The following is a 21,166-nucleotide window of genomic DNA, read 5'->3' on the forward strand; positions in this document are numbered from 1 at the left end:
GCACGGGCCATAATGGTACGACTGCGGAACGTGGTCATGTGACTTTTTAGGTTCTCAGTAACTTATTCTGCATTGTGCCGATATTGAATGGCTGCTTCCACAGCACTTTATTCGCAGTCGTAGAACTAACAAATGAAATGTAGTTTAACGAGAGTGAATATTTGAAACCGGACAGACGTGACAGAGTCTTTAAAGGCTCTTGTTTCATGGCTTCACTGTCATAGTGTCATTGTGATATTCTATGAGGCTTAATGTTAAGTCATCATTTCCCTATTCTCGCTCGCCATTTCAGACTGATCATCGGGCATACATCCCTACGGCGATGTCTTCTTTCGAAATGCTGGTGGTACCTCGCCTGTGAGCCAGATGTATTGAAAAAGTCACAGTTGAATTATGATTAAAGGGCACAAATCAAAAGGTTGGAGCACGTAAGCACAATGAATTACCAAACCCATGATTTGGCTCCCGATCTCGTATGTTCTTCGCGGAACCCTGAGGCGTGCCCACGTTTCCAAGGCATATTTAGGATGCTAGAGAGCAGATGTGATGTAGAAAGGGAGCTGTACATACCACAGATACAAGCATTGGCATTAGAGAAATATTAAATTGTCCACCATTCTCATTAAACATTGACGTATGATACATTTATTCCGTTCTTCCGAAGCGCTCGTGACCTTGGCGTATGAAAGTCTATTATTGCGTTACAACCCTCATTCCTTGCAACATAAGACCAAACACTAGACCTCGTGCCACATTGCTCATCTGCAGACAATCAAATACTTTGCCCAAGGCCTCACCGCTAGCGGCCTGACCCATTACGCTTGTGAGAGCCTGCGGCATTCCCCGTTCAACGAGCAGTTTTCGGGCTTTTTTCTTCAAGTTCTCCTTTTCCTCTTCGGAAGGCTCTGACGGCCATGCCTTGAGCTCGACTTCAGTAGGTAAAGCATTCTCTCGGATTTTCCGAATATGGGCGGCGACGCCTTCGTCTGAAGTATTTGCATCAATAATGGTCGTCTGTATAAGTTGCCGAATGGACTCGAGTTGAGGATTGCCAGGACGAAGCAAAAATGTTTTCGCTGCAGTGAGCAGAGTTTTACGGAGCGTCCAAGCAGAAGAGAGCTGATAAAGTTCTGTGATTATAGCGAACACAAGCTCGACAACCATTTGTGTTTCTTGTTCAGTAAGTGGCGGCTTCGCTGGCATTGACCGTTTAGTAGCAGGAGGATCTGAAGTAATCTCAGTCGAGGCGCGCGTTGTGGATGCTGACTTTCTTGGTGGCAGCTCGGGTTTAATTGCAGGACTTTCCACATGGGCAACTACATCATAATCCTCTTGGATTTCTGATGGCCGTGGGGGCAAAGAGAGAATCTGGTCACCTCCCAAGACAGGCATTGCATCTGTTGAACCTCTTGTTGATGCAGGTCTACTACTCGACCTTGAGGTTGGCTTTGATCTTGATTTCACTGGGGACTCGACAGGGGTGCTTGGTTTGCGCTCCATTTGAGGGTGAGGTGCCGGCTGAGTGTCAACTATGGGCGAGACTCCGCGAGTGCCCTCAGTACTCTGCCTTGGCAATGCCTGCTGGGATACGTTCTCCATGCGTGGAGGGAGCTGTTGGTTGCTAGTCCCAGACTTGAGAGGAAGACTCGCAACAGAAGCGTTTCGCTTCTTCGCCCCCAACACGCCAGTCACACCCCCGATAAGTGCCTTGCCTCCACCTGCGACGTCCTTAGGTGCTTGAGTGAGTACATCCATCATACCTTTGCCAACCTTTTCAAATGTGCCAGGAGTAGGCCAGCCAAAGCCTGGTCTTGTGTTTGGTGATTTATCCATGCCTCTTTCCTTCTCCAAGAAGCGCTTCATACCTTCGCTTTCAGCTAAAGAAGGGAAGCTCATAGCATCAGACAGATACCGTTCTAAAGCTTCCCTCAATGTTGCTTTGGTATGCGCCTTGAAGTTTGGTAATGTCGTGTGCGCCTGCACGAACACAGAGGCTCCGGAAATCGCAGCGATTCGACGTAGGACTTCGTGCAGCGTTTCAAAGTCAGAGTATTTGCGAACAATCATCCATCCAGGGTATTGAGAAGACGCTGGTTCAATCTGAATGAGATAATCGGTCATCGGCTTTTGACGAAGTGTCGCGCGGTCCGAAGGGTCTGTATCATCAAATATTGAGATGTTGGCATTATGCAAGGTTAGAGGAGCAAAGGATTTTCTCTCCTCTAGCTCATCTGACAACGAAGAACCTTGCTGATGCGATGGAAGTTGGTCAAAACTGGTAAACGACTCTCTCTTGTTGGCAGTTGAAGAATCGAAGCTCTCATCCGTAACTAATGTGTTGGATTTCGTTGCGGTATCCACGTACTCAGCAGGTGCATCGCTTTGCGAGGAAGTGGGTGTTGCATTACCTTGAGTAGTGCTCTCGGAAGCATCGTCTGTGAAAAGATGGGTCGAATGGATTTCTGCATCACGTGAAACTTCGAGTTTCGCTTCCGGCGAAGAGTTGGCTCGTTCTGCTTTTTGTCGTTCTTTTTCTCGTCGAGCATCATCTTCGATCATTAGCTGCGTAAGGCGCTGTGCTTCCCGCATAGCTTCGTCCATGGCTTCTTGAGCCTTGCTGATTGTTCTTTTATGCTTTGTGCTCTCGGTTGAATCAGATGGACTAATTGTGGAAATAGTCTTTTCAGCAACAGCTAACGTCTCCTCTGGCTTGCTTTCTTCGACACCTTGCAGGCTGGCGTCAATATCCTTTAGGAGATCTGGCTCGCCGTCTTCCAAGAGATAAACTATCCAGCCATTGATAAATTCCGGCTTAGAGCAGCTTTGAATAATCTTCTCCATAACGACCTTTGCTAGTATTTGACGCATGAACACTCTGACGGGTTCGCAGTTAAAGGCTTTTGTGTCTAGATAGCACTCGAGGATGTCTTGTGCCACCAAGTCCAACTTCCTTTCTTGGTGCTTTGTGTCTAGGACATTGGCCAGGTTGCTCCCTGGGTTCGCGTCTAAATACGTTTGAATTGCCTTGGTGCTCGTAAGACCTGGTGATGCCGCAATGGCTGCGGACAGCTCATTTAGGAAAACAATGAGGATAGAAGAAGAGTTTGTGAGAAAGTTGAGGAAGGTGTCGGCTGGTCGCTTGCGTGACAAATTATTTGAGAGAGACACCAAAAAAGCGATCAGCATTTGTTGTGAGGCCTCTGGAAAGGACTGTTCGTCGGGTATGATCGGATCATACCACCACCTTATGTAGTCTCGAGTGAAGGCTTCAGAAAGTTCGTTGAGAGCATTTGCTGTCTCCGGGCGAAAGGACGAAAAATCTAATCGCTTCTTTCCGACGATGTCGACCCTGTTCACGCTCTCTCGGGTTCCGTCCTCGCCGTCGGCTGTTTGAGGCTCACTTACCCGCCAACTGAGTACTCTGTGGATAACATCGAGTCCAATTTCCCGCCGCCTCTTTTCTTCAGCTGCCTGTGATCCTAGCCTAGTGGTATTGCCGTCCCATGTAGCGTGTAAAACTACGCCTCCGACTACTCCCATCAGCACGAGTCCCACTCGGCCTAGGACTAGATATGTGGTGGCTCCCAGCCCAACAAGACATGCTCCAAGTGTCTCATTGCTGGCCGTCGATAAGAACTGTAAGGCTTGGTCTCTGAATTGTTGCGCGGTGTCCTGGAACGAACGCGTGGCATCTTCGGGCGCCGGCTTTACCTTCGTGGTTTCTTTGTTCGGGTGTGGTTTGGTGATTGAATCTAATGTCGCCTCCTCTTTTGCTTCAGCAGACATGTTGATAGCGCATTGCTTCTTCAAACCATTGCCTAAAATTTGGCTGCTTGCGGGCGCTGGCACTGCGTGCGCAAAAAGTGCGTTGCACGTTGTTGGGCTCGCTTCTGTTCACAGGAGAAGGTGAAACGGGACTTTTAAGCTGCAAAGCTGACTGACGTACGCAAGCCTAATTCTGGGTTCTGGTCCACCCCTTTAGTTCTATTTTCTGCCGCGCCTCCACACGTTCATATCAAATTTGCCGATTTCCATCCAAAGAAGATCATTTAGCCCAAATCAGAGCCTTGCAAAAGAGCCTCAACCTTATCTGGATTTGGCCTACGTGTTTGAATCAAGTGGCCTGAAACGCCACACCCATTTCCAAGCAGCCACTTATCGTCTGACCCCACCGGGTAACTTGGAGTCCATTAACCTTGAAAAACTCTGCCCTATCACCAAGCTTTTATTCTCAAGGCTGGAGTTTCGCAATGACTCAATGTGTAGCTTGCCATCAGCCACTTGAAGTCGAAATAGAGCTCTCTGACGATGATGAGAATGTGCAAATGAGCGAGTCCAGCATTGGTCCGACCAGGCGTACAGTCCCAGATGATGTCTACTTGGTGGGTTGCAAGATTATGTACCTTATTGATTTCTAAGCAGTCTCTGATGGTAACGGACAGTACTGTGGCTGCCACTTCCATTGGCAATGTCTGTTGGACTCATATCAATTGAATGACTGTCCAAACTGTCACAAGACGCTAATCACTACTAATGACAGTAACGAGCAACGGCTTCTGTGCAATCTAAGCAACGAGGGCGGACTGCAAGAGAACTTGGACATATTACCGCTGTTGACTGAAGAGAGCTATCTGAGGGCCTACCCAGAGGAACGAAAAGCGCGCGCATTCTTAGAGTTCTGCCGCGAGGGCGATCTCCAGGCCATCGTTGACATGCTACGTCCCGATTCGGATGATGAAGACCAAGACCAAGTCCATAACCTTGACTTTCTGTGGTATCAAGATCCAATAGGTGATATGCAGTCTGGCCTTCATGCGGCTGTGTCTGGTGGTAGTCGAGAGGTGGCGTGGTTACTTCTATTGTTGGCCTCGAACTTAGATATGACACAGTTCCCTCCCGAAGTGCTTCAGGAAGCATCTCTGCTTGGCATCACGAGATGTGACATGAATGGCAAAGTTGATATCAGAACTATGAGAGATGCCCAAGGGTACACGGCAGAGGAGCTGGCCCAAAAGCTGGGTGGCGTGTGGCACGGTTGGGCGGGCACCGGGAGGCTTGCTGTGTCGTGAGATTAGAAGGGTGATAATGTCTGCCAAGAAGATTTTCTGGGAGTCAACAACGGGAAAGCTAATTGTGCGATAAATTATGTCAAATACTGGGAAAATCGGGACTACTTTCGATGTAAAAAGTGGGCCGGTGAATTGACGATTTATAAATTTCCACCTGGCCGAGAACTTCAACATTCGCAACTGATCTTTTATTTTCAAGTACGCGTTCCTACACATATCCGCATCTCAACTAAAGTGGTTGAATCTCGAGATCTTGTTTGCCTACTTCATGCTCAGGCACCGTGGACAATCTTCATAATTCGGGAGTGTCAAATGCCAAACATAGCTCGTCTCTAGTGCATCTTCTCATACGTATTCATCAGACTGCCGATAAAAGTAGTGATGAGACGGCTCCGTACCGCAACAATATCCTCCGGCACTAGCCAGATGGTAGCTCCCATCTTACGCGCAATACTGATTGCAAGCTTGGCATTCATGTATGACTCTTCGTCTGTCCGGCCTGCAGCCACAAGATCGTAGTCAACATAGGCGCTCTTCATGCCATTCAAGACATCGAGGAGGAAGATGGCATTGCCCAATGATGCATCCTTGAACGACCTGATAGCTGAGGACTTGCCACCTTTCTTCACCATATCATTGGCCCATCGAACCATGTCCGCATCAGAGATCTCGCGCTTGCCCATGGATTTCGCTAGATTCCCAAGGGTAGAAACGATATCGCGGCGCATGAGTTGCCAGACAAGACCAAGGGTGAGAGTTCGCTGACCGTCCGTGATGTCTGCGCCTTGAATTCCGACCAGCGAGAAGCGCTCTTGCTTACCAATCTCAACAGCATAATTCGTATTCTCCACGGCTTTAAAGCGCATCATTTCTCCACCCGACGATGGAGGCTTATTCACATGTCGCCAGTTCACGCTGCCGGGAATAACCTTATCGAAGGCTTGCAGCAAAATTGTCCCGTCTTTGAGATCCTCGAAGAAAGACTGTACAACGGGTTTGACATCTAACGAGTTCAGCCAAAGCGTGAATACGCGTGCTTCACGTTCGCCTTCCGCGTCGAAGTCTTCAATCTCGGCCTTTTCTTCCTCCGTGATCGGATCTAGGCCAGGATGGGTGTTGAACAAGTTGGCCACAAAAGCAAGATTAAGCTTGGGGTTTCCAGCGACGAGTGAGGTGGGGGTCAAAAACTTGCGGCACTGGATTCGATCGGCATTTTCGAGGACTTGTTCGGCTCTGTGTAGCAGATCACGAGTTTGGAGAGGCCCTCTTGAGCAAATGTCAGGTTTGAGCTGATTGAGCAGGATGGTGTAATTTTCTCCGTCTTTGACATCGGCGGAGAAGTTGCTGACACTGTCATCGCATTAGAGTTATATTTCTTCTGGAAAGTGTGCAATAACGTACGTGCGGTGCCACTTCGCATTCTTTAGATGATAGTTGAACCAGCGGAGTAGAATTTGTTCAGGAGGGAGTCGCAAGAACTGCTCTAATGTTTCATCGTCCTCCAACAGCCTATACAGCTCCGGATGCAGTTTAATGTCGATTTTGCCCAAAAGTCCTCGCCTGATGATCTGCCAAATAAGACCAAGAATCAAATGCTCCCGAACCTCAATGATATCCTGCGAACCGATGTTCACTACCGAGCATCCGATACCCTTGGCAGATTCAATTACGATGTTGTTGTTTTCTGTCATGTGAAAGTTGTTTAGCGTTTTAATCTTTTTGCCCGGCTTATTCATGACACGCTCGTCAATTGTGTCCGGTACGCTGTCGTTGATGAGTTTCGCAAGCACTAGGCCGTCCTTGCAGTGGTCAAACATCTCGAAGGTATCAGTCGGAAACGGCAGCAGGTGTCCAATATCTGGGTCACCGGCCAGAACCGCATTGATGTGGCTCGTAAACGCCGTACGCTCATCCTCGTTGATCGTGTGCGTAGAAGATGCCGTGGAACCGCCGATCTGGATCTTGCCACCACTGCTACCAATGCTGGGTTTCGACGCGTGCGACACAGGTGGCTTTGCACCGCCGGAAGCGCCCGTAGACATGCGCTTTTGCGCTGGTGAAGACTCACGAAGGCGGGCAATCAGCTGCGGAGGTTGTTTGATCAGCGAGCGGCTACATGAAGGGCAAAGGCAGCCGTACGTCGATATAATCATCAAATTCCACTCTCCTCGAGCTGTCAAGCTCGACCTCCTTCAAAGCCTGGCGCACCACGTCGTACGGTTGTCGCTCACTGTTCTGTACGGCACGGATGGTGCTAGCTTCGTCCAGGTAGCCCTTGTCGTCAACATCGAGCTTGCGGAAAGCATCTTGCAGCGCAAAGATATCCGCCTGTTGAAATTGGGGGTACTTTCTGGGCTTGGTGAATACCGTTGTTTGCGACGCCTAAGCCGGGCGCAAAATTGGGGCGCACGTACCTTTGCAGCTTGATGACATTCATCGTTGGAAGTATGGTTCGAAGCGGCTTGGTCAAATGGGAAAGAGGTACAGGCTGTACGAACGACGGGATACCGTACGTATATGTAGAGCGAGGCCGTATTCTCGTTGCCTGAACACGCGCGTACGAGGAGGCCGATTCGTTATGAGGTGTGGGTTGATCTTCGCTGACTAGAGCGATGACGACGATCAGGCATTCGCGCAAGAGCTTGCCCGCTCAGGCTGTGCCCCGCCACACGGTTCCCCAAACAAGGTGCCCACGTCAAAATTTCGCTGCAGCCCAAAAGGTTGCTGCAACCAGATGCTACCGCGCCGCAGAGTTTGCTGGCTCAGCTAAGTTACGCATCGTGCCTCTCGTTGTCTGCGTCTGCTTCGTATCGGGGCGGCCGCCACTGGCTGTGTCATAAACGAGAGCCACGTACCGAATCACAGGATTTATATGCAAATGAGTAAGGCTGGGACCGCAGGCACGAAAATGTGTGGACTGTCATTCTGATTTCTTTTAACTGAGCCTCGCGAGCTATGTTGACTCCCGTCATATCCTAGAGTAAAAAGCATTACAAGCGCAACGAGTCATGACTTCGTATGTAGTATTGCACAAGCATGGCACGCCCACTGAATCCACCATGAAGGGACCCATCCAGCAAAAGTATCCTAAACGCCTCCATCGTTGCCACGACCAGCACGGAAAAATGACCGTTATCCATTGCATATTGGTACAGGTTCCGAAAAGCAGAAATTAAAACAAGAGCATAGGAAGGACAGAGGCGATTACATCCAGAACGCGGAGGGATCCTTCAAGTCTGCCGTGCCGAAGAACAAATCCTCGCCTCCTTGCAAGTCTTGGATGATGAATGGTTCGCCTTTAAGTGCAGGTGAATCCGGTGGCGTCGGCGCCGTCGCGGACGATGATGAGAGTTGGAAAATCATGTCCGACGCTACTCCGGGATCAAAGGGGCTCGATGCGTTACATGGACTCGAGTCGTCGAAACTCTCAAAGCTTTAAAGCCAGAGTTAGATCCAAAGACGTCTATTCAGGTTGATTGGGGTAGAAAACTTACCTGAAAGGCTCAGTATTCTTGCTCAATGAGTCCACAGACGGCTTGCTATCGTCTTCTCCAAAGTTTACTAACTTGGCGGTATCCAGGGAGGCGAAGTCGAACTCGGCATTCGCTGCTGCAGGCTCAGGGCTGGGAGAATTCTCAGCTTCGGACCCACTACCTCCATAACTGCTACCTCCGCTGCTATATTCGTGGTGTTGTCTTGCGGCGTTCAATTTTCTTGTTCGATTAGCCTTGTCGACTCTGTCATCCATCTCAGGACGCTTCTTCCGTGGCCTACCGCGCCGAGCTGGTGTCCGCGGAACAGCATCTGGAAAGGCGCCTGAGCAGCTTCCGCGCTGGCGGTGGCGTGTAAGAGCATCCTGGCGCACAAACTGTTGACCGCAAGGGCACGTATAGGGTTTGACCCCACTGTGTATCTTTGCGTGTCGCTTCAAGTCGTGCGGCCGAACGAATGTCTTGCCGCAATGGATACATTTGTACTGGCGGTCTCCAAGGTGAGTCTGAACATGCGAGCGCACATTCTCGCGACGCTGAAACCCCTTTCTTCCACAACCTTCGAAGAGACAGGTGAATGTGTTGGTCTTGGCGTCGTGCTCAATAAGGCTTGCCACCTCCTCTGCCGAAACGCCAGTGTCCTCGATTATTGTCTCCAGGCTCAAGTCTGCAATGGACATTTGTCGTGGCGAGCGGTCCGGGGACACTGAGCCTGGAGCGGGGGAATATATCGGCTCAACTTCAGCCAGAGTTGTCTGAGAGGAGGTGAAAGGCCCGTTGCTTAATATCGGTTGGTCATCGAAACTCAGGACAGGAGTGGGCTGTTCCATGAAGCTAGGTATCGGTTGTTGCTGGGGAGAGTGGTAGGGAGAGCGAGTCGGCGATCCAAAACCAGTCGAATAGAAGGATCCTGCAGGACTGTGCTGAGGCTCGTATCCTTGCGAACTATTCGACTGTTCCATTCCAAGACCGAGTCCGTCGTTTCCAAACCCAAAGGGAATTGGGGTTGTATCGATGTGCTGCAAAGGAACCGTGGATGCCCTTTTCTGAGGTGTCGCGACAGGTGTTGGAAGTATGTTGATGAAAACATTGCTACCAGGCCCATACACTGCCTCAACCGATTCTTTCAGTTTTTTAACGGCCTCCTCACACGGGCCCGACAGAGCAGGTGTAGGGCCGAACGGACCTTGTATGGGCTGTGGAGAAGGCGAAAAGCGTTGTCGATGTGGAGTCTTAGGCGAGGATAGCAAATGTTGTGGAGGGTGCATCTCAATGACTGCTGGGGAAGGATGTTCTGATGAGTGATTCCGGTGCATATTGTCCATGGTAAGTGTTGGATGTGATTGTTGGTGTATTCTTTCATTCTCATAAGGGGATGGCTGGCCCGGCTGAGCCAAACTGTGCTGCTGCGCTACCTGCAACGGATGCTGCGGGTTTTGATGTGCTGTATCTGTTAGACTTACCGAAATGTCGTCCTGCGCGATGGGTCCTAGTGTGGGTATCATCTTCTCTCGCGGCTGCAGAGAGATATGTTGGTCCAGGCTGAGTCCTCGTCGATGGCCTCGGTGGGAAGTATTCCGTTGAATTGGCGCAGGAAATGGTCGTACATTTGGAACTTCGAGCGTTGGTGTCGAATTTTGTCTCCTGTGGCTCTTTCGTCGAAGTTCTATGCTCGAGGTTGGATTGGACAGCATCTTGAGTGCAAGTCGAGTCCGGATAATCTTGTCGGTGGAATCCGAAACTGTTACCCAGTTAGCATTTCCTAAACCGCTGCTTAATCCTCTGTAGTCTCTAACGCTCTCGTCGTGCTTCTGTATACTTACCTCACGCAACGCAAGCCGCGTCCGCCGGGCGGAAAGATGTTTATTAGTCGCTCAGTAGCGGTGGATGTGGTCTGATCTTGTGTAAAGCTGAAGAAGGTGATGAGGTTTGTCTTTGGCAGTATGTGCTTAGCACACTCTTTGCAGCACTCTTGCTTTCTGTGACAATGGAAGTCTCGAAGATTGTGTTGTTCGTCTAGTCTCTTGCAGAGTCCTTCGTGGATGATGGGATTTGGGTAGGTAAAGTGACTGGAGCTCGAATTCTAAAGATGAGCGAGGCTGATAAACACGGCTTGGCCCTCATCACTACGGCAACCCAGCCGGGAACGCCAACCCATTGCCTGCCATTGGCCTGCTGAGCGCCACGGTATCCTATTGACGGCGAGATTGAATTCATAAGCCGTGCTTGTTTTACTTTTACTTTTTTCCCTGGCACGTCGACGGCATTATTTCCTTCCGCAACTTTGTGCCCTCCACGATGATGCCTGAAGCATACACAACGTGCAGTTGTACCCATGCGACGCATTGTACCGACCAATCACGTGATTATGCCTGAGGCAGAAAGTGGCTTGACAATGGCGCGGACCACAAAAGAATTTTGGATTTTCGAGAAGTCTTAGCTCTTTCTCTCCAACACATTCTCTGCACAGCGATTGAAGAGACATACGCCTTGGGGCTTGTTGAGGTCGCCATGCAGATTTTCGTCAAGACCCTGACGGGTAAGACGATCACCCTCGAGGTGGAATCGTCCGACACCATCGACAATGTGAAGACCAAGATCCAAGGTAGGTGGCTCATGCGACAGAGGAATATCGAAGCACCCTGTCTAACGACGTGTGTCCAGACAAGGAGGGTATTCCACCCGACCAGCAGCGTCTTATCTTCGCCGGCAAGCAACTTGAGGATGGCCGCACTTTGTCCGACTACAACATCCAAAAGGAGTCGACGCTGCACCTTGTCCTTCGACTTCGTGGTGGTGCCAAGAAGCGCAAGAAGAAGGTGTACACGACGCCAAAGAAGATCAAGCACAAGAGAAAGAAGACCAAGCTCGCTGTGCTCAAATACTACAAGGTCGATGGCGATGGCAAGATTGAGCGCCTGAGAAGGGAATGCCCACAAGAGACTGTGAGTCTGACGCGGAGAATGGTGAAGCGACTGATTTGGGCGATTGACTAACTGTGTGGTAGTGCGGGGCTGGTGTCTTCATGGCTGCCATGCATAACCGCCAATACTGTGGCAAATGCCATCTCACTTATGTCTTCGACGAGACCAAGTAAACGAGCGCATTCACCACACCTGAGCGCTTCTTCACGGGCGTGGAATCACCAGCGAGAAAAGGTTTTATATAGTGTTCCACAGGCTCCCCTGCAGTGCGTGGGCAACTAGGCTAGACAAAGTATATTAAAGATACACATCTTCCAACAGTGTCTCGTGCTGTTTTGATTCCAACGTATTGCTCCCTTGACTCATTCTGAGAAGATTTGACATACGTATATGCCGATTGACAAGGTCCTTGTATTTGGACGCCTTGGTGCGCATGCCCATTTCGCTGCACTATTTGCCCTGTCGTTTGGTTCTAAATTTGATCAGACTTGGAGTCACGATTTTGCGCGCAATCTATATTTTGGCTGCTCGGAAGACTGTCGAGGGAAGTCTACACATCGCGAATGAGGTTCGTCACCTCATGTGGCATAAGCACACTACCGTTTTAACGGCTGAGAATTACTCTGCCGCATGTTGTGGCCCGTTGGTTTGACGTCTTGTGCATCAACCTTGAGTAAGGACAACAGCAAAGTTCAAATAGCCGTGATCAGCTGGTTCTCACTCATCGTTGGAGAGGTAGGTGGAGATGGTTCTCGGTGGCCCATGGGACGACAAAGCAGAAATGAAAAGGGCCGTCACACCGTCTGGGATGGCGGTGGCCGAGCGCTCAGGTTCAGGCCAAAAGCCGGCGTGAAGGGTGGTCGGAGATGCATCGGGTCTGCACGAAGTACCTCTGTACTGTGCACAGGACCGTGGATTGTGGGATTGCGTGCGTTGGGCACGATGAGCCTTGCGCAGGGCTGAACTCGGGACAGGCCTGGCCCGAGCATCCGAGGGCTGGCACGAGCACAAGTGACAAGGCGCCAAACGATCTCTGGCGGTGCAGCCAGTGGCAGGAGCAGCTTGTCGGTGAGGACCCTGAGGCAGGGGCGGCGATGCAAGAGCAGCGCAGGAGGAGCATCAGGGCTCCATCACAAGATCGCAGCACGAGCATGTCGCGCGATGCCATGGTTGGGCGGTCGGTTGTTTCGTTCGAGCACCTCGGCCGTGGGACACGATCCGTCAGCACGCTGCTGCGTTTTGATCGCGTACCCGTGGTGCGAGTCGAGCACGGGGAGCAGTGTAGGCGCGGCTCTCTGAGCGGAGCGCCCGCGAGTGCTGTGTAGTGAGCCGCGAGGTTCCGGCGCTCTGACATCAAGATGCAGCTCTTAGCCCGAGACGCGCTGGCAGAAGGGCAGCGAGTGACGTTGGCAGGCATCGCAGCTGTGCGGCAAAGGACCTCACGGCGCTGGGGTCAAGAGAGTTTGTTTCGACGCACACGCAAGCGACGGCAGGCGGCTTGCCTTCCTTTTGTTTCAAGGGTGGAGCGAAGTAAACAGCGCGAACGGGCGGTTTTGGCTTGCAAGCAAGGATGAGAAGAACGCCCAAGGCCAAAGGGAGAAGGGCGACAGAGATCCTCGATCGTGACGCTGGCAAGGTGGTGGGCTTTTGCAGGCATCGTGTCTCACGCGACGCCAGACGTGCAGGCAAGGCGGCGCGCCTGGGCTTGTCCACGCCGTACGCGCTCATTGCCAGTGAACGATGCAAGCTGAGCGGGTGCTGGGCGCTGCATCGCTGGTCGCTGGGCCTGTCCGCAGGAGTGAGTGAGTGAGTGAGTGAGTGAGTGAGTGAGCGAGTGAGTGAGCGAGCGATCCAGGCGCGGTCAGCGCGGGCTTGCGTAGTGCATGTGCATGAGAGAGCGCGAGAGACCGTACAGAGAGACACAGTCAGCTTTCTCAAAACGCGGCTGCCCGCTCGCTCGCTCGCTCGGATTCCCACGGCTCCAGCTGCTGCTCGCCATCCACCCTCTTCCTTCTGACGGATCCAGACAACCAATGCTCGCTGCTTGCTCGCTTTTTGCCTGTCCAGTCGAGCTCCATTGTGTTCTGCGCTCCCCTCCCTCTCCTCTCCGCCGTCTTTTCCTCTCCGTCGTCGCGCGTTTTGCTGGTCCGGCCCACGCCCGAGTGCCCTTGAATGGAATAAGCTGGGGCTGGTAAGCGAATTAAAATTGCGCTCCGCTAGACTCAGCGATAGCCTCATCAAACCAAGACGCTCTCGCACGAATCGTGAGAAGGAGAAAAAAAAAAGCCCAGCCAGACTCTGCTCTCCTTCTTCCTCACCGACATCTGCCTGCTGTCGTCCTGCTCTTCTCCTCCCGTAACGATTGCGTTGCGAACCTCTTCTTGCTCCTTGCCGGCCGCATCCGCTCGACCAAGCTTCTGCTGCGCACCCGTCGCTCTGCACAACCGCAGCACCAGGGTTTGGCGCCCAGAGTCGCTGGCTGCCCTCGCTCCCTCACCTCTTCTCTCCCTCTCCCGTCGCATCCGTGGCCGTGCTGATCTCTTTCCCTACGCTTCCCTCACCTCTCTCATCTAAAGAGATTGCCGCCCGCGGCTGGGGAGTCCAACTTATTCTCCCCCTTCCTCTTCTTCTACCTCCTCCTCCTCCGCTGTTCTTCCTCGCCCATCATGTCCGGCGCCTTTTCCTTCAAATCGTCGAGGCTGCCCTACTCGCCGCGGCTCCCAAGCGCGTTCCCCAACCTCAGGATCTTCGTTCCTCACAAGGTACGGCGGAAATGGAGGGCCACAAAGGGACGTCTACGCGTAGGCCAGTCGCCGGCAAGCAACGTCTTTGCATTGCAGACAAGTTTCTCGCCGTCCGACACCATACAGGCCCTGCGTCGCCATCAGTGGAGTCTTTATGACTTCCAATATTTCGGCCTGGCTGTGCTAGGCATATTCTGTCTGAGCATCATGCAGTCGCCTGGTCCGATGATCAAGACCGTAATAGCGACAGCACTCATGGTCTCGCTCATTTTGCCCATCACCCGCCAGTTTTTCCTGCCCTTTCTGCCTATCGCAGCTTGGCTTATTCTTTGGTACTCATGCAAGTACGTCATCTTCGCCTCCTTTGCTGTTCTGCGGTTGCCCTGTCTGGCCACCTGTGAAGCACCATTATTTTATAGAACCATCCGACATCTGCTGACTTCTCGCGCCTCGCACAGATTCATTGACGGTGCATACCGACCTCCAATCTGGGTTCGAGTTCTTCCAGCGTTGGAAAACATATTCTACGGTGCGAACCTTAGCAACATCCTCTCAAAACACAAAGCTACCGTTCTCGACCTCCTAGCATGGTTTCCTTACGGCATCACTCATTTCGGAGCTCCGGCAGTGTGCTCGCTGATCATGTTCATATGGGGTCCACCGAAAACAGTGCCTGTTTTTGCTCGCGCCTTTGGATACATGAATCTGGCAGGCGTCGTCATCCAGATCATCTTTCCGTGTTCTCCGCCCTGGTACGAAAATATGTACGGCCTAGCGCCAGCCAACTACAAGATGCCAGGTTCACCTGCCGGTCTTGCGGCGATAGATAAACTTTTTGGCTTCGACATGTATACATCTGGGTTCACCGCTTCTCCAGTTGTCTTTGGAGCGTTTCCCTCACTCCATTCTGCAAACGCAACTCTCGAGGCGCTCTTCATGAGCCATGTGTTTCCACGGCTCACCCCGCTCTTCGTCATATATACATTGTGGTTGTGGTGGGCTACTATGTACCTGTCTCACCACTATGCCGTGGATCTCGTCGGCGGCAGTCTCCGTGAGTATCTCTGATCAATACTTGCCCTCGCATCCTTTCTAACATCAACCGCTAGTTGCCGGTATTGCTTTCTTCATCGCGAAGACTCGATGGCTCCCCCGCTTGCAGCCAGACAAGGAGTTTCGCTGGGACTATGACTACATAGAGATAGGCGAGTCCCAAGACGCTTACGCATCAGGGCAAACCTACACCGGCTTGTACGAAGAATTCCATCCAGCCCACTCAGACTCCGAAGAATGGACGCTGGCGTCTGGATCTGGCTCGAGCTACTCGTCACGAAGTCGCAGCCCATCAAACACGAACCGAAGCTCAAGTGAAGTGAGCTGGGAGGGTGATACGCTGGCATCGAACTCGGACCACGAGCGAAGCAGGTAACCCGGAGAACATGATCTACCAATCACTCGCACCCCATCACGGATATCGTCCTCTTGGGCCCAAATAGTCCAAACTCGGTCATCGCATTCATGACGAATTCTTCGCATTAAATGGAGTTGCCTCTCAGCGAGCTGGCGCAGTGTGTGCAGGCTCTTTCGAGTCTGGTGATCAGCTTCGTTCTTGGATTTGCACGTGGGCGAAGCTTAACCTTTTTTTTTTCTTTCTACATTCTTGCCATCGTTATCAGCATAATTCTTTTGGAGCGGTTATTGCATAGACTAGAAAGAGGTGTTCGCCATCACCAGCGACCTGCATGTCTTATTTTTATGGTGTTCTTCAAGGCTGGGATTTGTTCACGCCGATGATGATACCCCAAAACGTTCGCTTCTCGGCACCTTGTGCAGGAGGTGTTCATTGTATATACGTCATTCGTTTTGGAGCGGAGGAGGCTGTACAAAAGAAGAAGGGAGGACTGTACGAGAGATGAGGGGGGGTATCATGAATGGTTCGACGACGGGAAAGAGAAGCTATTGTTGTGCATCAAAGCAGTGTTATACACTCCGCTGTCTAGACTCCTGGTAGGACGAGTCTACGCAGACATAATCATAATACTCAATGATACATGTGCGCCAGAGTTTCAAGACTCGGCCTTTGACTCAATCTCGTTCACGACTCATGCGCGTTTCGATAGGCACCTTAAGCAGTTTCGGCGTGGCAAGTTTATCTGAATGTGTCCCACAATGCTGAGTTGAGCTCAGACCACTTGATGCTACATCCCTACCCAGCTACTTCCGCGACGGTAACTTACCCATCACCGAATCGAAATTTGGACCCCGTTAACTTCTCCAGAGATCAAACAAATCGACTCGCAATCATCGAGAGTTGAATAGCGGGTTTGTCTCCAAGATGTCAGGACGCTTCCCGAAGAATTTCCAGGAGCTGCAGCGGCAGCTGGCGAAGGCGCAAGAGCAAGGTCGACGCTTCGGTGCTGGCGGAGGCGGCGCACCACCTCGAGGAGCTCTGGGAGGATTGGCCGGTCTCATCATATTGGGCGGCGGCGCTGTACTGCTGTCCAATTCTCTGTTCAACGGTACGCATTTCGTCGAGCGGGCCTCGATAGGGGGAGATGTGCTGATGGCTGGTTGTAGTCGACGGTGGTCACAGGGCAATCAAGTACACGAGGATAGGCGGTGTCAAAAAGGACATCTATGGCGAAGGTGCGTCTTGTTCTTCCAGCGTTTTGCGAAACGAAACCCGTGTGCGGACGTTTGGGCGAGTGGAGACTCGTCGGCTGATGCGAGAGATGGATGAATCTAGGCACTCACATCCGGATCCCATGGTTCGAAACGCCCATCACCTACGACGTTCGCGCAAAACCACGCAACGTCTCCTCCCTGACGGGGACGAAGGACCTGCAGATGGTCAACATAACCTGCCGCGTCCTCTCGCGACCCCGGGTCGAGGCTCTGCCGCAGATCTACCGCACCCTAGGCACGGACTACGACGAGCGCGTGCTGCCCTCCATCGTCAACGAGGTGCTCAAGGCTGTGGTCGCTCAGTTCAACGCCTCCCAGCTTATCACTCAACGTGAAAACGTCTCGCGTCTCGTAAGAGACCAGCTCACCCGCCGTGCTGCCCGCTTCAACATCCTCCTCGACGACGTCTCTCTCACGCACCTCGCCTTCTCTCCTGAATTTACCGCCGCGGTCGAGGCAAAACAGGTCGCCCAGCAAGAGGCTCAGCGCGCCGCTTTCGTAGTCGACAAGGCCCGGCAGGAGAAGCAGGCCATGGTCGTGCGAGCGCAGGGTGAAGCTCGCTCCGCCGAGCTGATTGGTGACGCCATCAAGAAGAGCAGAAGTTACGTCAGTCTGAGGGAGTTTGAGAACGCAAAGAATATTGCCCATATATTGGAGAGGAGCAACAACAAGATGTATCTTGATTCCGAGGGCTTGGGTTTGAACATCAGCGAGACAGCGAGCGAGAAGGCGGCGCGCAGCAAGTCATAATGTCCCGGTGGTAAGACTCACAAGATGGAAGAAAAGTGAAATGAGTGAGTGTGTTAGGGAAGAGGAGCGTGAAAATTCCACTCTTGTGCTTGTACAGAATAAAAAAAAAAGCGACAGATTTAATCTTTTGGTACGGACGAGCATTTGCATTAGTATAGCATCGTCTGAGACTGCAGCAATTTATATACATCTATCCCACATATCATTATGCTCACGCGAATGCTTTGCGAAGCCCTCATAAATGTGACAATCTATACACAGTATTCGTCCCGCAAAAAGAATCCTAACGTCCTGTCACTCTCCACAGGCGGCTCCACGTCTCAGCCCTTTAAACCGACGCCACGACCGTGACCCCCTAGCCTCAAACCGACGTTGATAAGGACGGCAGCGAGTAAGACGAGGCACAATGCCGTCGGTCCCCATTTGTCATGGTAAGAGACGGCACGTCTCAACCTGGTTTTCTGGACACGCCACAAGTACAACGTCAAGCTGTAAAATAGAGACACACACGCCACAACCGTAAATGCGATGGACGAGTACAAGCTGATGTCATCGCCAAAGTTAAGTAGAGTCGCCGCGATACTGCCGATGATAATGCTGAACTCAAGCCAAGACAGGAAGGTACGTTCTGTCGCTAGAGAGACTTTGGGCTCGATGCGGACAGGGACGTGGATCCGTTTGCCAGGTGGGGCCTTGAACCGTTTTAACTCGCCTGTACTCTTTGGCACACCCATGCTACCAGAGTTGTCAGGCATTTGGGTTGCTCGTGGATGAGGCACAACGGTCATGAAGCCGCGCCACACCACTTTTGCAACATCACTGATATGTTTCCTCACCCAAGCACTGTAGTAATAGTAGCCACCCACACGACGCGCTTCCTCCAGGTCCTCTTCTTCATCGTCCGAGTCATAGAGCGGATAGTCCTCGTCTGGGTTCGGTATAGGCTGCGCTGCGATGCGTTCTTCAACATCAAGGCTATTACCTGCCGCAGAGCCGTCTGTGCCGTTTGCAATTTGCTCACTCTCGGCTTCTTCAAGTTCTTCCCTACGCTGATCCCGTTCGTGTGCTTCCATGGCATCTCGTGCCGCGCGTAGCCTTTCAATGTTGATGTTACCATCGACCGGCGGGAGATTGTTTTCTTCATCGTCGTCAGACTCATCATCCAAATCGGTCGTACTGATATCCTTGCTTTGTCCAGGTCTTTCAATTCCAAATCGGTGGGAAACGGGCTTCCTAATGTCAATGTGCATCTGTGGCATCCAGAAGGGAAGGAGGTGAATACGTGTTGGATTCAGCTTTGCCGTTCCGTGAATGAATTTGCTGAATTTTGGTACTGCTTCGACCAGATGCGAAGCAGTAAGTTCGCGAATCCACTCTGGTGGCTGCTGACCTGCTTGCGTTTGCAGCTTGACCTCCAGGACAGCATACGGGAAGCGTTCAATATCCTCAGGTGGTAACTGGGAAAATGGATAGTCGATACCTATATCCATTCTACGCCAATTATTACCCGCTCTCTGTCGACCATCTAGATTGTCCTCGCGAATCATCGTCAACTCGGTGTCGAGAGAGATACGGACGCGCGCATCTCCTGGCAGCTGAAATGCTGTACGATGGTAAAACGAGCGGGTGACAGGAACAAGCTTTCGAGTGATAACACGGTATTGCAGCTCACGAGCCAATTGCATCAAGTCCGCGATCTCCTTCTCGCTCTTTTTGCCGTCTTTCTTCATCTTCTCGAATGCTTGGTCGACCGTATACCTGCCGGCCAAGAAATCGTTTACGTGCTTCTCCTTCAGAGCAAAACGTGCCTTGACGGATTTTTCTCCCGTCCAATCTTCACGATGCGTCTTTCTTTCGACAAAGATGGTGTCGACGTCCATGCCTCCATACCATCGTAGACGGATAGCTTCAGCACCTTCGGTCTTTTTCAAACGCCCTTCATAGAGCTCCCACGTGTCTGTGTTGTCGAAGTAAATGGATGATATAGCTGAGTCCGCTTCTTCAAACTCTTTGCTGGGGTTGAACACGAGAACAGGTAGATGCTGTCGCTTTTGTCAGCTTTTGTAGCGGGTTAAAGCCTCTTCTAGAGTCATGGTGTACTTTACCTTCAAGATAATCAGCTTGAGCTCTGTTATATTGTCCGGATGCACCCAGTATTTGGTCGTCTGGCGAATGAAGTTCTGCTGGGCACCACCTGCTGCGGAGTCGCCCTGGACTGGATTGCCTCGAGTTCTCACAAGATCGTATAGTTTCGACAGTTTGACTATAAAGGCGTCGTAATTATCTTTGAAGAAAGGCTTGGCTCGGAGGCGGGCGGCGAAGACGGGCTTGAGATGCCACGAGGTTAATTTCTGAGAAGGTCAGTGTGATGTTCCTTCACTGAGCTAGAATGTTGAGGTGGATGAGAGAGGGAGGCCTGGAATACATACGTCATGTTTCTTGATGATCTTTTGGAAGCCGGTATAATTAAGCTGAGTAAAACGAGCCAGGTCATGCACGTCGGCAATGATATCGCTCAGATCTTCTTCAAGAAGCATGAAGTCCTCCTCCAAGGACGCGTCTGCGTGGCGACCATTCCCAGCTTGCTGCTGGTCTGCCTGTGCCACCACATTTTTGACCTCGACCTCGCTGGCCTTGATTCTTTTGACAATCTCCTGGCTCTTGACCTTCTGAAAAGTAAACACCTTGTCGAGCTCAGCCTCGAGCAGATCGACAAAGCGTTGCTCGTCTTCCTCGCTCCATGGCTTCCTTTTTGGCTTTGGATTGTCCTTCGTCGGAGGCGTCACATAGTCGGTTTTCAGGGCATCCTTGAGGCCCTCGTAATCGATGTAGTGATAGTACCAGTTCTGGATGAGCGAAGTCTTGAGCTGGTATCCGAACCTGTAAACATAAGCGAGCGGGGCATGGTTAGCAAAAGCTCTTCATTGGAGCGGCTTTTCAGGCTGCAGCTCGCCATCGAGCTCCTTACCTCATTGTTTGCTGCGGAATCACGAACGAGCAGAGTCAATGAGATGTCGAGAGGAAGCCCAATGGACGGTAGTTAAAGGCCCCAAAGCTTTCCTGTTGCTAAGCTTTGATGGGACAGAGGCCGCGAACGAATAGTGCCCAAGCTTTGCTGGCGGCCTGCCCCCGCCTGACTTCGCTCATGAAGAGCGAGTGCTCAGCGTGTCGTCCATTGGCGAATCATGTCCTGCATCACAACCACGTTGACCTGCTGGTCTTCAGCCCGTCTTTCTTCCAGTTTTCCTGCCGCGATCGATAACCGCAAAGGCGTGTGCTTCGGTGTGTACGCTGCTTTTTTAAGATGCGAACAACACAGGCCAGACTCACAAAGTTCTGATTCCTTTACATGGTTACCCACGCCAGGTCTTACACTACATTGTCGCACAAGTCCGGCCACAGTGGACGATATATTGATAGTGTTTCCTTTTTCTCCAAACAATGCACAAGAAGGCCGATCTTTACGTTTGCCAAACTGTATAATTGCACCGACACGATCGCTG

General features: G+C 51.6%; 9 protein-coding genes across 11 annotated transcripts; 4 read left to right on the forward strand and 5 right to left on the reverse strand.

The window, feature by feature from the left end:
- Positions 1 to 570: 570 nt before the first annotated feature.
- On the reverse strand, positions 571 to 3,972 carry PV09_03351 (uncharacterized protein). Its single transcript, XM_016356538.1, has one exon. It carries the CDS (start codon positions 3,784 to 3,786, stop codon positions 694 to 696), a length of 3,093 nt encoding a protein of 1,030 aa, XP_016215331.1. The 5' UTR covers positions 3,787 to 3,972; the 3' UTR covers positions 571 to 693.
- PV09_03352 (uncharacterized protein) lies at positions 3,971 to 5,246 on the forward strand. The gene is made up of 2 exons (XM_016356539.1): positions 3,971 to 4,382; positions 4,443 to 5,246. The coding sequence occupies exons 1-2, from the start codon at positions 4,251 to 4,253 to the stop codon at positions 5,067 to 5,069; spliced, it is 759 nt and encodes a 252-aa protein (XP_016215332.1). The 5' UTR covers positions 3,971 to 4,250; the 3' UTR covers positions 5,070 to 5,246.
- Positions 5,120 to 7,670, reverse strand: PV09_03353 (uncharacterized protein). The gene is made up of 4 exons (XM_016356540.1): positions 7,484 to 7,670; positions 7,209 to 7,419; positions 6,471 to 7,153; positions 5,120 to 6,419 (listed from the first exon to the last, which is right to left on the reverse strand). The coding sequence occupies exons 1-4, from the start codon at positions 7,504 to 7,506 to the stop codon at positions 5,402 to 5,404; spliced, it is 1,935 nt and encodes a 644-aa protein (XP_016215333.1). The 5' UTR covers positions 7,507 to 7,670; the 3' UTR covers positions 5,120 to 5,401.
- Positions 7,671 to 7,970: 300 nt separating this feature from the next.
- Positions 7,971 to 10,652, reverse strand: PV09_03354. Of its 3 annotated transcripts, none has more exons than XM_016356543.1 (3): positions 10,384 to 10,652; positions 8,564 to 10,301; positions 7,971 to 8,502 (listed from the first exon to the last, which is right to left on the reverse strand). In XM_016356543.1, exons 2-3 carry the CDS (start codon positions 10,252 to 10,254, stop codon positions 8,274 to 8,276), a joined length of 1,920 nt encoding a protein of 639 aa, XP_016215336.1. In that variant the 5' UTR covers positions 10,255 to 10,301; positions 10,384 to 10,652; the 3' UTR covers positions 7,971 to 8,273. The 3 variants fall into 3 exon arrangements, with proteins under 3 accessions (XP_016215336.1, XP_016215335.1, XP_016215334.1); XM_016356542.1 differs by having other exon boundaries at positions 8,564 to 10,322; XM_016356541.1 differs by having other exon boundaries at positions 8,564 to 10,652.
- A 302-nt stretch (positions 10,653 to 10,954) lies between these two features.
- On the forward strand, positions 10,955 to 11,804 carry PV09_03355 (ubiquitin-40S ribosomal protein S27a). The gene is made up of 3 exons (XM_016356544.1): positions 10,955 to 11,165; positions 11,225 to 11,505; positions 11,568 to 11,804. Exons 1-3 carry the CDS (start codon positions 11,072 to 11,074, stop codon positions 11,655 to 11,657), a joined length of 465 nt encoding a protein of 154 aa, XP_016215337.1. The 5' UTR covers positions 10,955 to 11,071; the 3' UTR covers positions 11,658 to 11,804.
- On the reverse strand, positions 11,642 to 13,315 carry PV09_03356 (uncharacterized protein). Its single transcript, XM_016356545.1, has one exon. It carries the CDS (start codon positions 12,899 to 12,901, stop codon positions 12,317 to 12,319), a length of 585 nt encoding a protein of 194 aa, XP_016215338.1. The 5' UTR covers positions 12,902 to 13,315; the 3' UTR covers positions 11,642 to 12,316.
- Positions 13,316 to 13,458: 143 nt separating this feature from the next.
- PV09_03357 (uncharacterized protein) lies at positions 13,459 to 16,317 on the forward strand. The gene is made up of 3 exons (XM_016356546.1): positions 13,459 to 14,572; positions 14,687 to 15,282; positions 15,338 to 16,317. Exons 1-3 carry the CDS (start codon positions 14,151 to 14,153, stop codon positions 15,655 to 15,657), a joined length of 1,338 nt encoding a protein of 445 aa, XP_016215339.1. The 5' UTR covers positions 13,459 to 14,150; the 3' UTR covers positions 15,658 to 16,317.
- A 142-nt stretch (positions 16,318 to 16,459) lies between these two features.
- PV09_03358 (prohibitin-2) lies at positions 16,460 to 17,877 on the forward strand. Its single transcript, XM_016356547.1, has 3 exons — positions 16,460 to 16,747; positions 16,806 to 16,874; positions 16,975 to 17,877. The coding sequence occupies exons 1-3, from the start codon at positions 16,564 to 16,566 to the stop codon at positions 17,661 to 17,663; spliced, it is 942 nt and encodes a 313-aa protein (XP_016215340.1). The 5' UTR covers positions 16,460 to 16,563; the 3' UTR covers positions 17,664 to 17,877.
- On the reverse strand, positions 17,778 to 20,728 carry PV09_03359 (uncharacterized protein). Its single transcript, XM_016356548.1, has 4 exons — positions 20,632 to 20,728; positions 20,093 to 20,543; positions 19,769 to 20,014; positions 17,778 to 19,705 (listed from the first exon to the last, which is right to left on the reverse strand). Exons 1-4 carry the CDS (start codon positions 20,634 to 20,636, stop codon positions 17,984 to 17,986), a joined length of 2,424 nt encoding a protein of 807 aa, XP_016215341.1. The 5' UTR covers positions 20,637 to 20,728; the 3' UTR covers positions 17,778 to 17,983.
- Positions 20,729 to 21,166: the final 438 nt, after the last annotated feature.

Source organism: Verruconis gallopava, assembly GCF_000836295.1.
Source record: "Verruconis gallopava strain CBS 43764 unplaced genomic scaffold supercont1.9, whole genome shotgun sequence".
NCBI lineage: Eukaryota > Fungi > Ascomycota > Dothideomycetes > Venturiales > Sympoventuriaceae > Verruconis > Verruconis gallopava.

Coding starts and splice junctions, on each gene's coding strand:
- PV09_03353 (XM_016356540.1), bottom strand. CDS start 7,506: ATGAATGTCATCAAGCTGCAAAG. Junction 7,420..7,483: donor AATGTCATCAAGCTGCAAAG/GTACGTGCGCCC, acceptor CACCAAGCCCAG/AAAGTACCCCCAATTTCAAC. Junction 6,420..6,470: donor AATGCGAAGTGGCACCGCAC/GTACGTTATTGC, acceptor ATGCGATGACAG/TGTCAGCAACTTCTCCGCCG.
- PV09_03358 (XM_016356547.1), top strand. CDS start 16,564: ATGTCAGGACGCTTCCCGAAGAATTTCCAGGAGCTGCAGCGGCAGCTG. Junction 16,748..16,805: donor GTCCAATTCTCTGTTCAACG/GTACGCATTTCG, acceptor GGCTGGTTGTAG/TCGACGGTGGTCACAGGGCA. Junction 16,875..16,974: donor AAAGGACATCTATGGCGAAG/GTGCGTCTTGTT, acceptor GGATGAATCTAG/GCACTCACATCCGGATCCCA.
- PV09_03359 (XM_016356548.1), bottom strand. Junction 20,015..20,092: donor AGATCATCAAGAAACATGAC/GTATGTATTCCA, acceptor TGACCTTCTCAG/AAATTAACCTCGTGGCATCT. Junction 19,706..19,768: donor TCAAGCTGATTATCTTGAAG/GTAAAGTACACC, acceptor CAAAAGCGACAG/CATCTACCTGTTCTCGTGTT.
- PV09_03356 (XM_016356545.1), bottom strand. CDS start 12,901: ATGCCTGCCAACGTCACTCGCTGCCCTTCTGCCAGCGCGTCTCGGGCT.
- PV09_03352 (XM_016356539.1), top strand. CDS start 4,251: ATGACTCAATGTGTAGCTTGCCATCAGCCACTTGAAGTCGAAATAGAG. Junction 4,383..4,442: donor TCCCAGATGATGTCTACTTG/GTGGGTTGCAAG, acceptor GGTAACGGACAG/TACTGTGGCTGCCACTTCCA.
- PV09_03357 (XM_016356546.1), top strand. CDS start 14,151: ATGTCCGGCGCCTTTTCCTTCAAATCGTCGAGGCTGCCCTACTCGCCG. Junction 14,573..14,686: donor ATTCTTTGGTACTCATGCAA/GTACGTCATCTT, acceptor CGCCTCGCACAG/ATTCATTGACGGTGCATACC. Junction 15,283..15,337: donor TCTCGTCGGCGGCAGTCTCC/GTGAGTATCTCT, acceptor ATCAACCGCTAG/TTGCCGGTATTGCTTTCTTC.
- PV09_03354 (XM_016356543.1), bottom strand. CDS start 10,254: ATGCTGTCCAATCCAACCTCGAGCATAGAACTTCGACGAAAGAGCCAC. Junction 8,503..8,563: donor AAGAATACTGAGCCTTTCAG/GTAAGTTTTCTA, acceptor CTGGCTTTAAAG/CTTTGAGAGTTTCGACGACT.
- PV09_03351 (XM_016356538.1), bottom strand. CDS start 3,786: ATGTCTGCTGAAGCAAAAGAGGAGGCGACATTAGATTCAATCACCAAA.
- PV09_03355 (XM_016356544.1), top strand. CDS start 11,072: ATGCAGATTTTCGTCAAGACCCTGACGGGTAAGACGATCACCCTCGAG. Junction 11,166..11,224: donor TGTGAAGACCAAGATCCAAG/GTAGGTGGCTCA, acceptor ACGTGTGTCCAG/ACAAGGAGGGTATTCCACCC. Junction 11,506..11,567: donor GGGAATGCCCACAAGAGACT/GTGAGTCTGACG, acceptor ACTGTGTGGTAG/TGCGGGGCTGGTGTCTTCAT.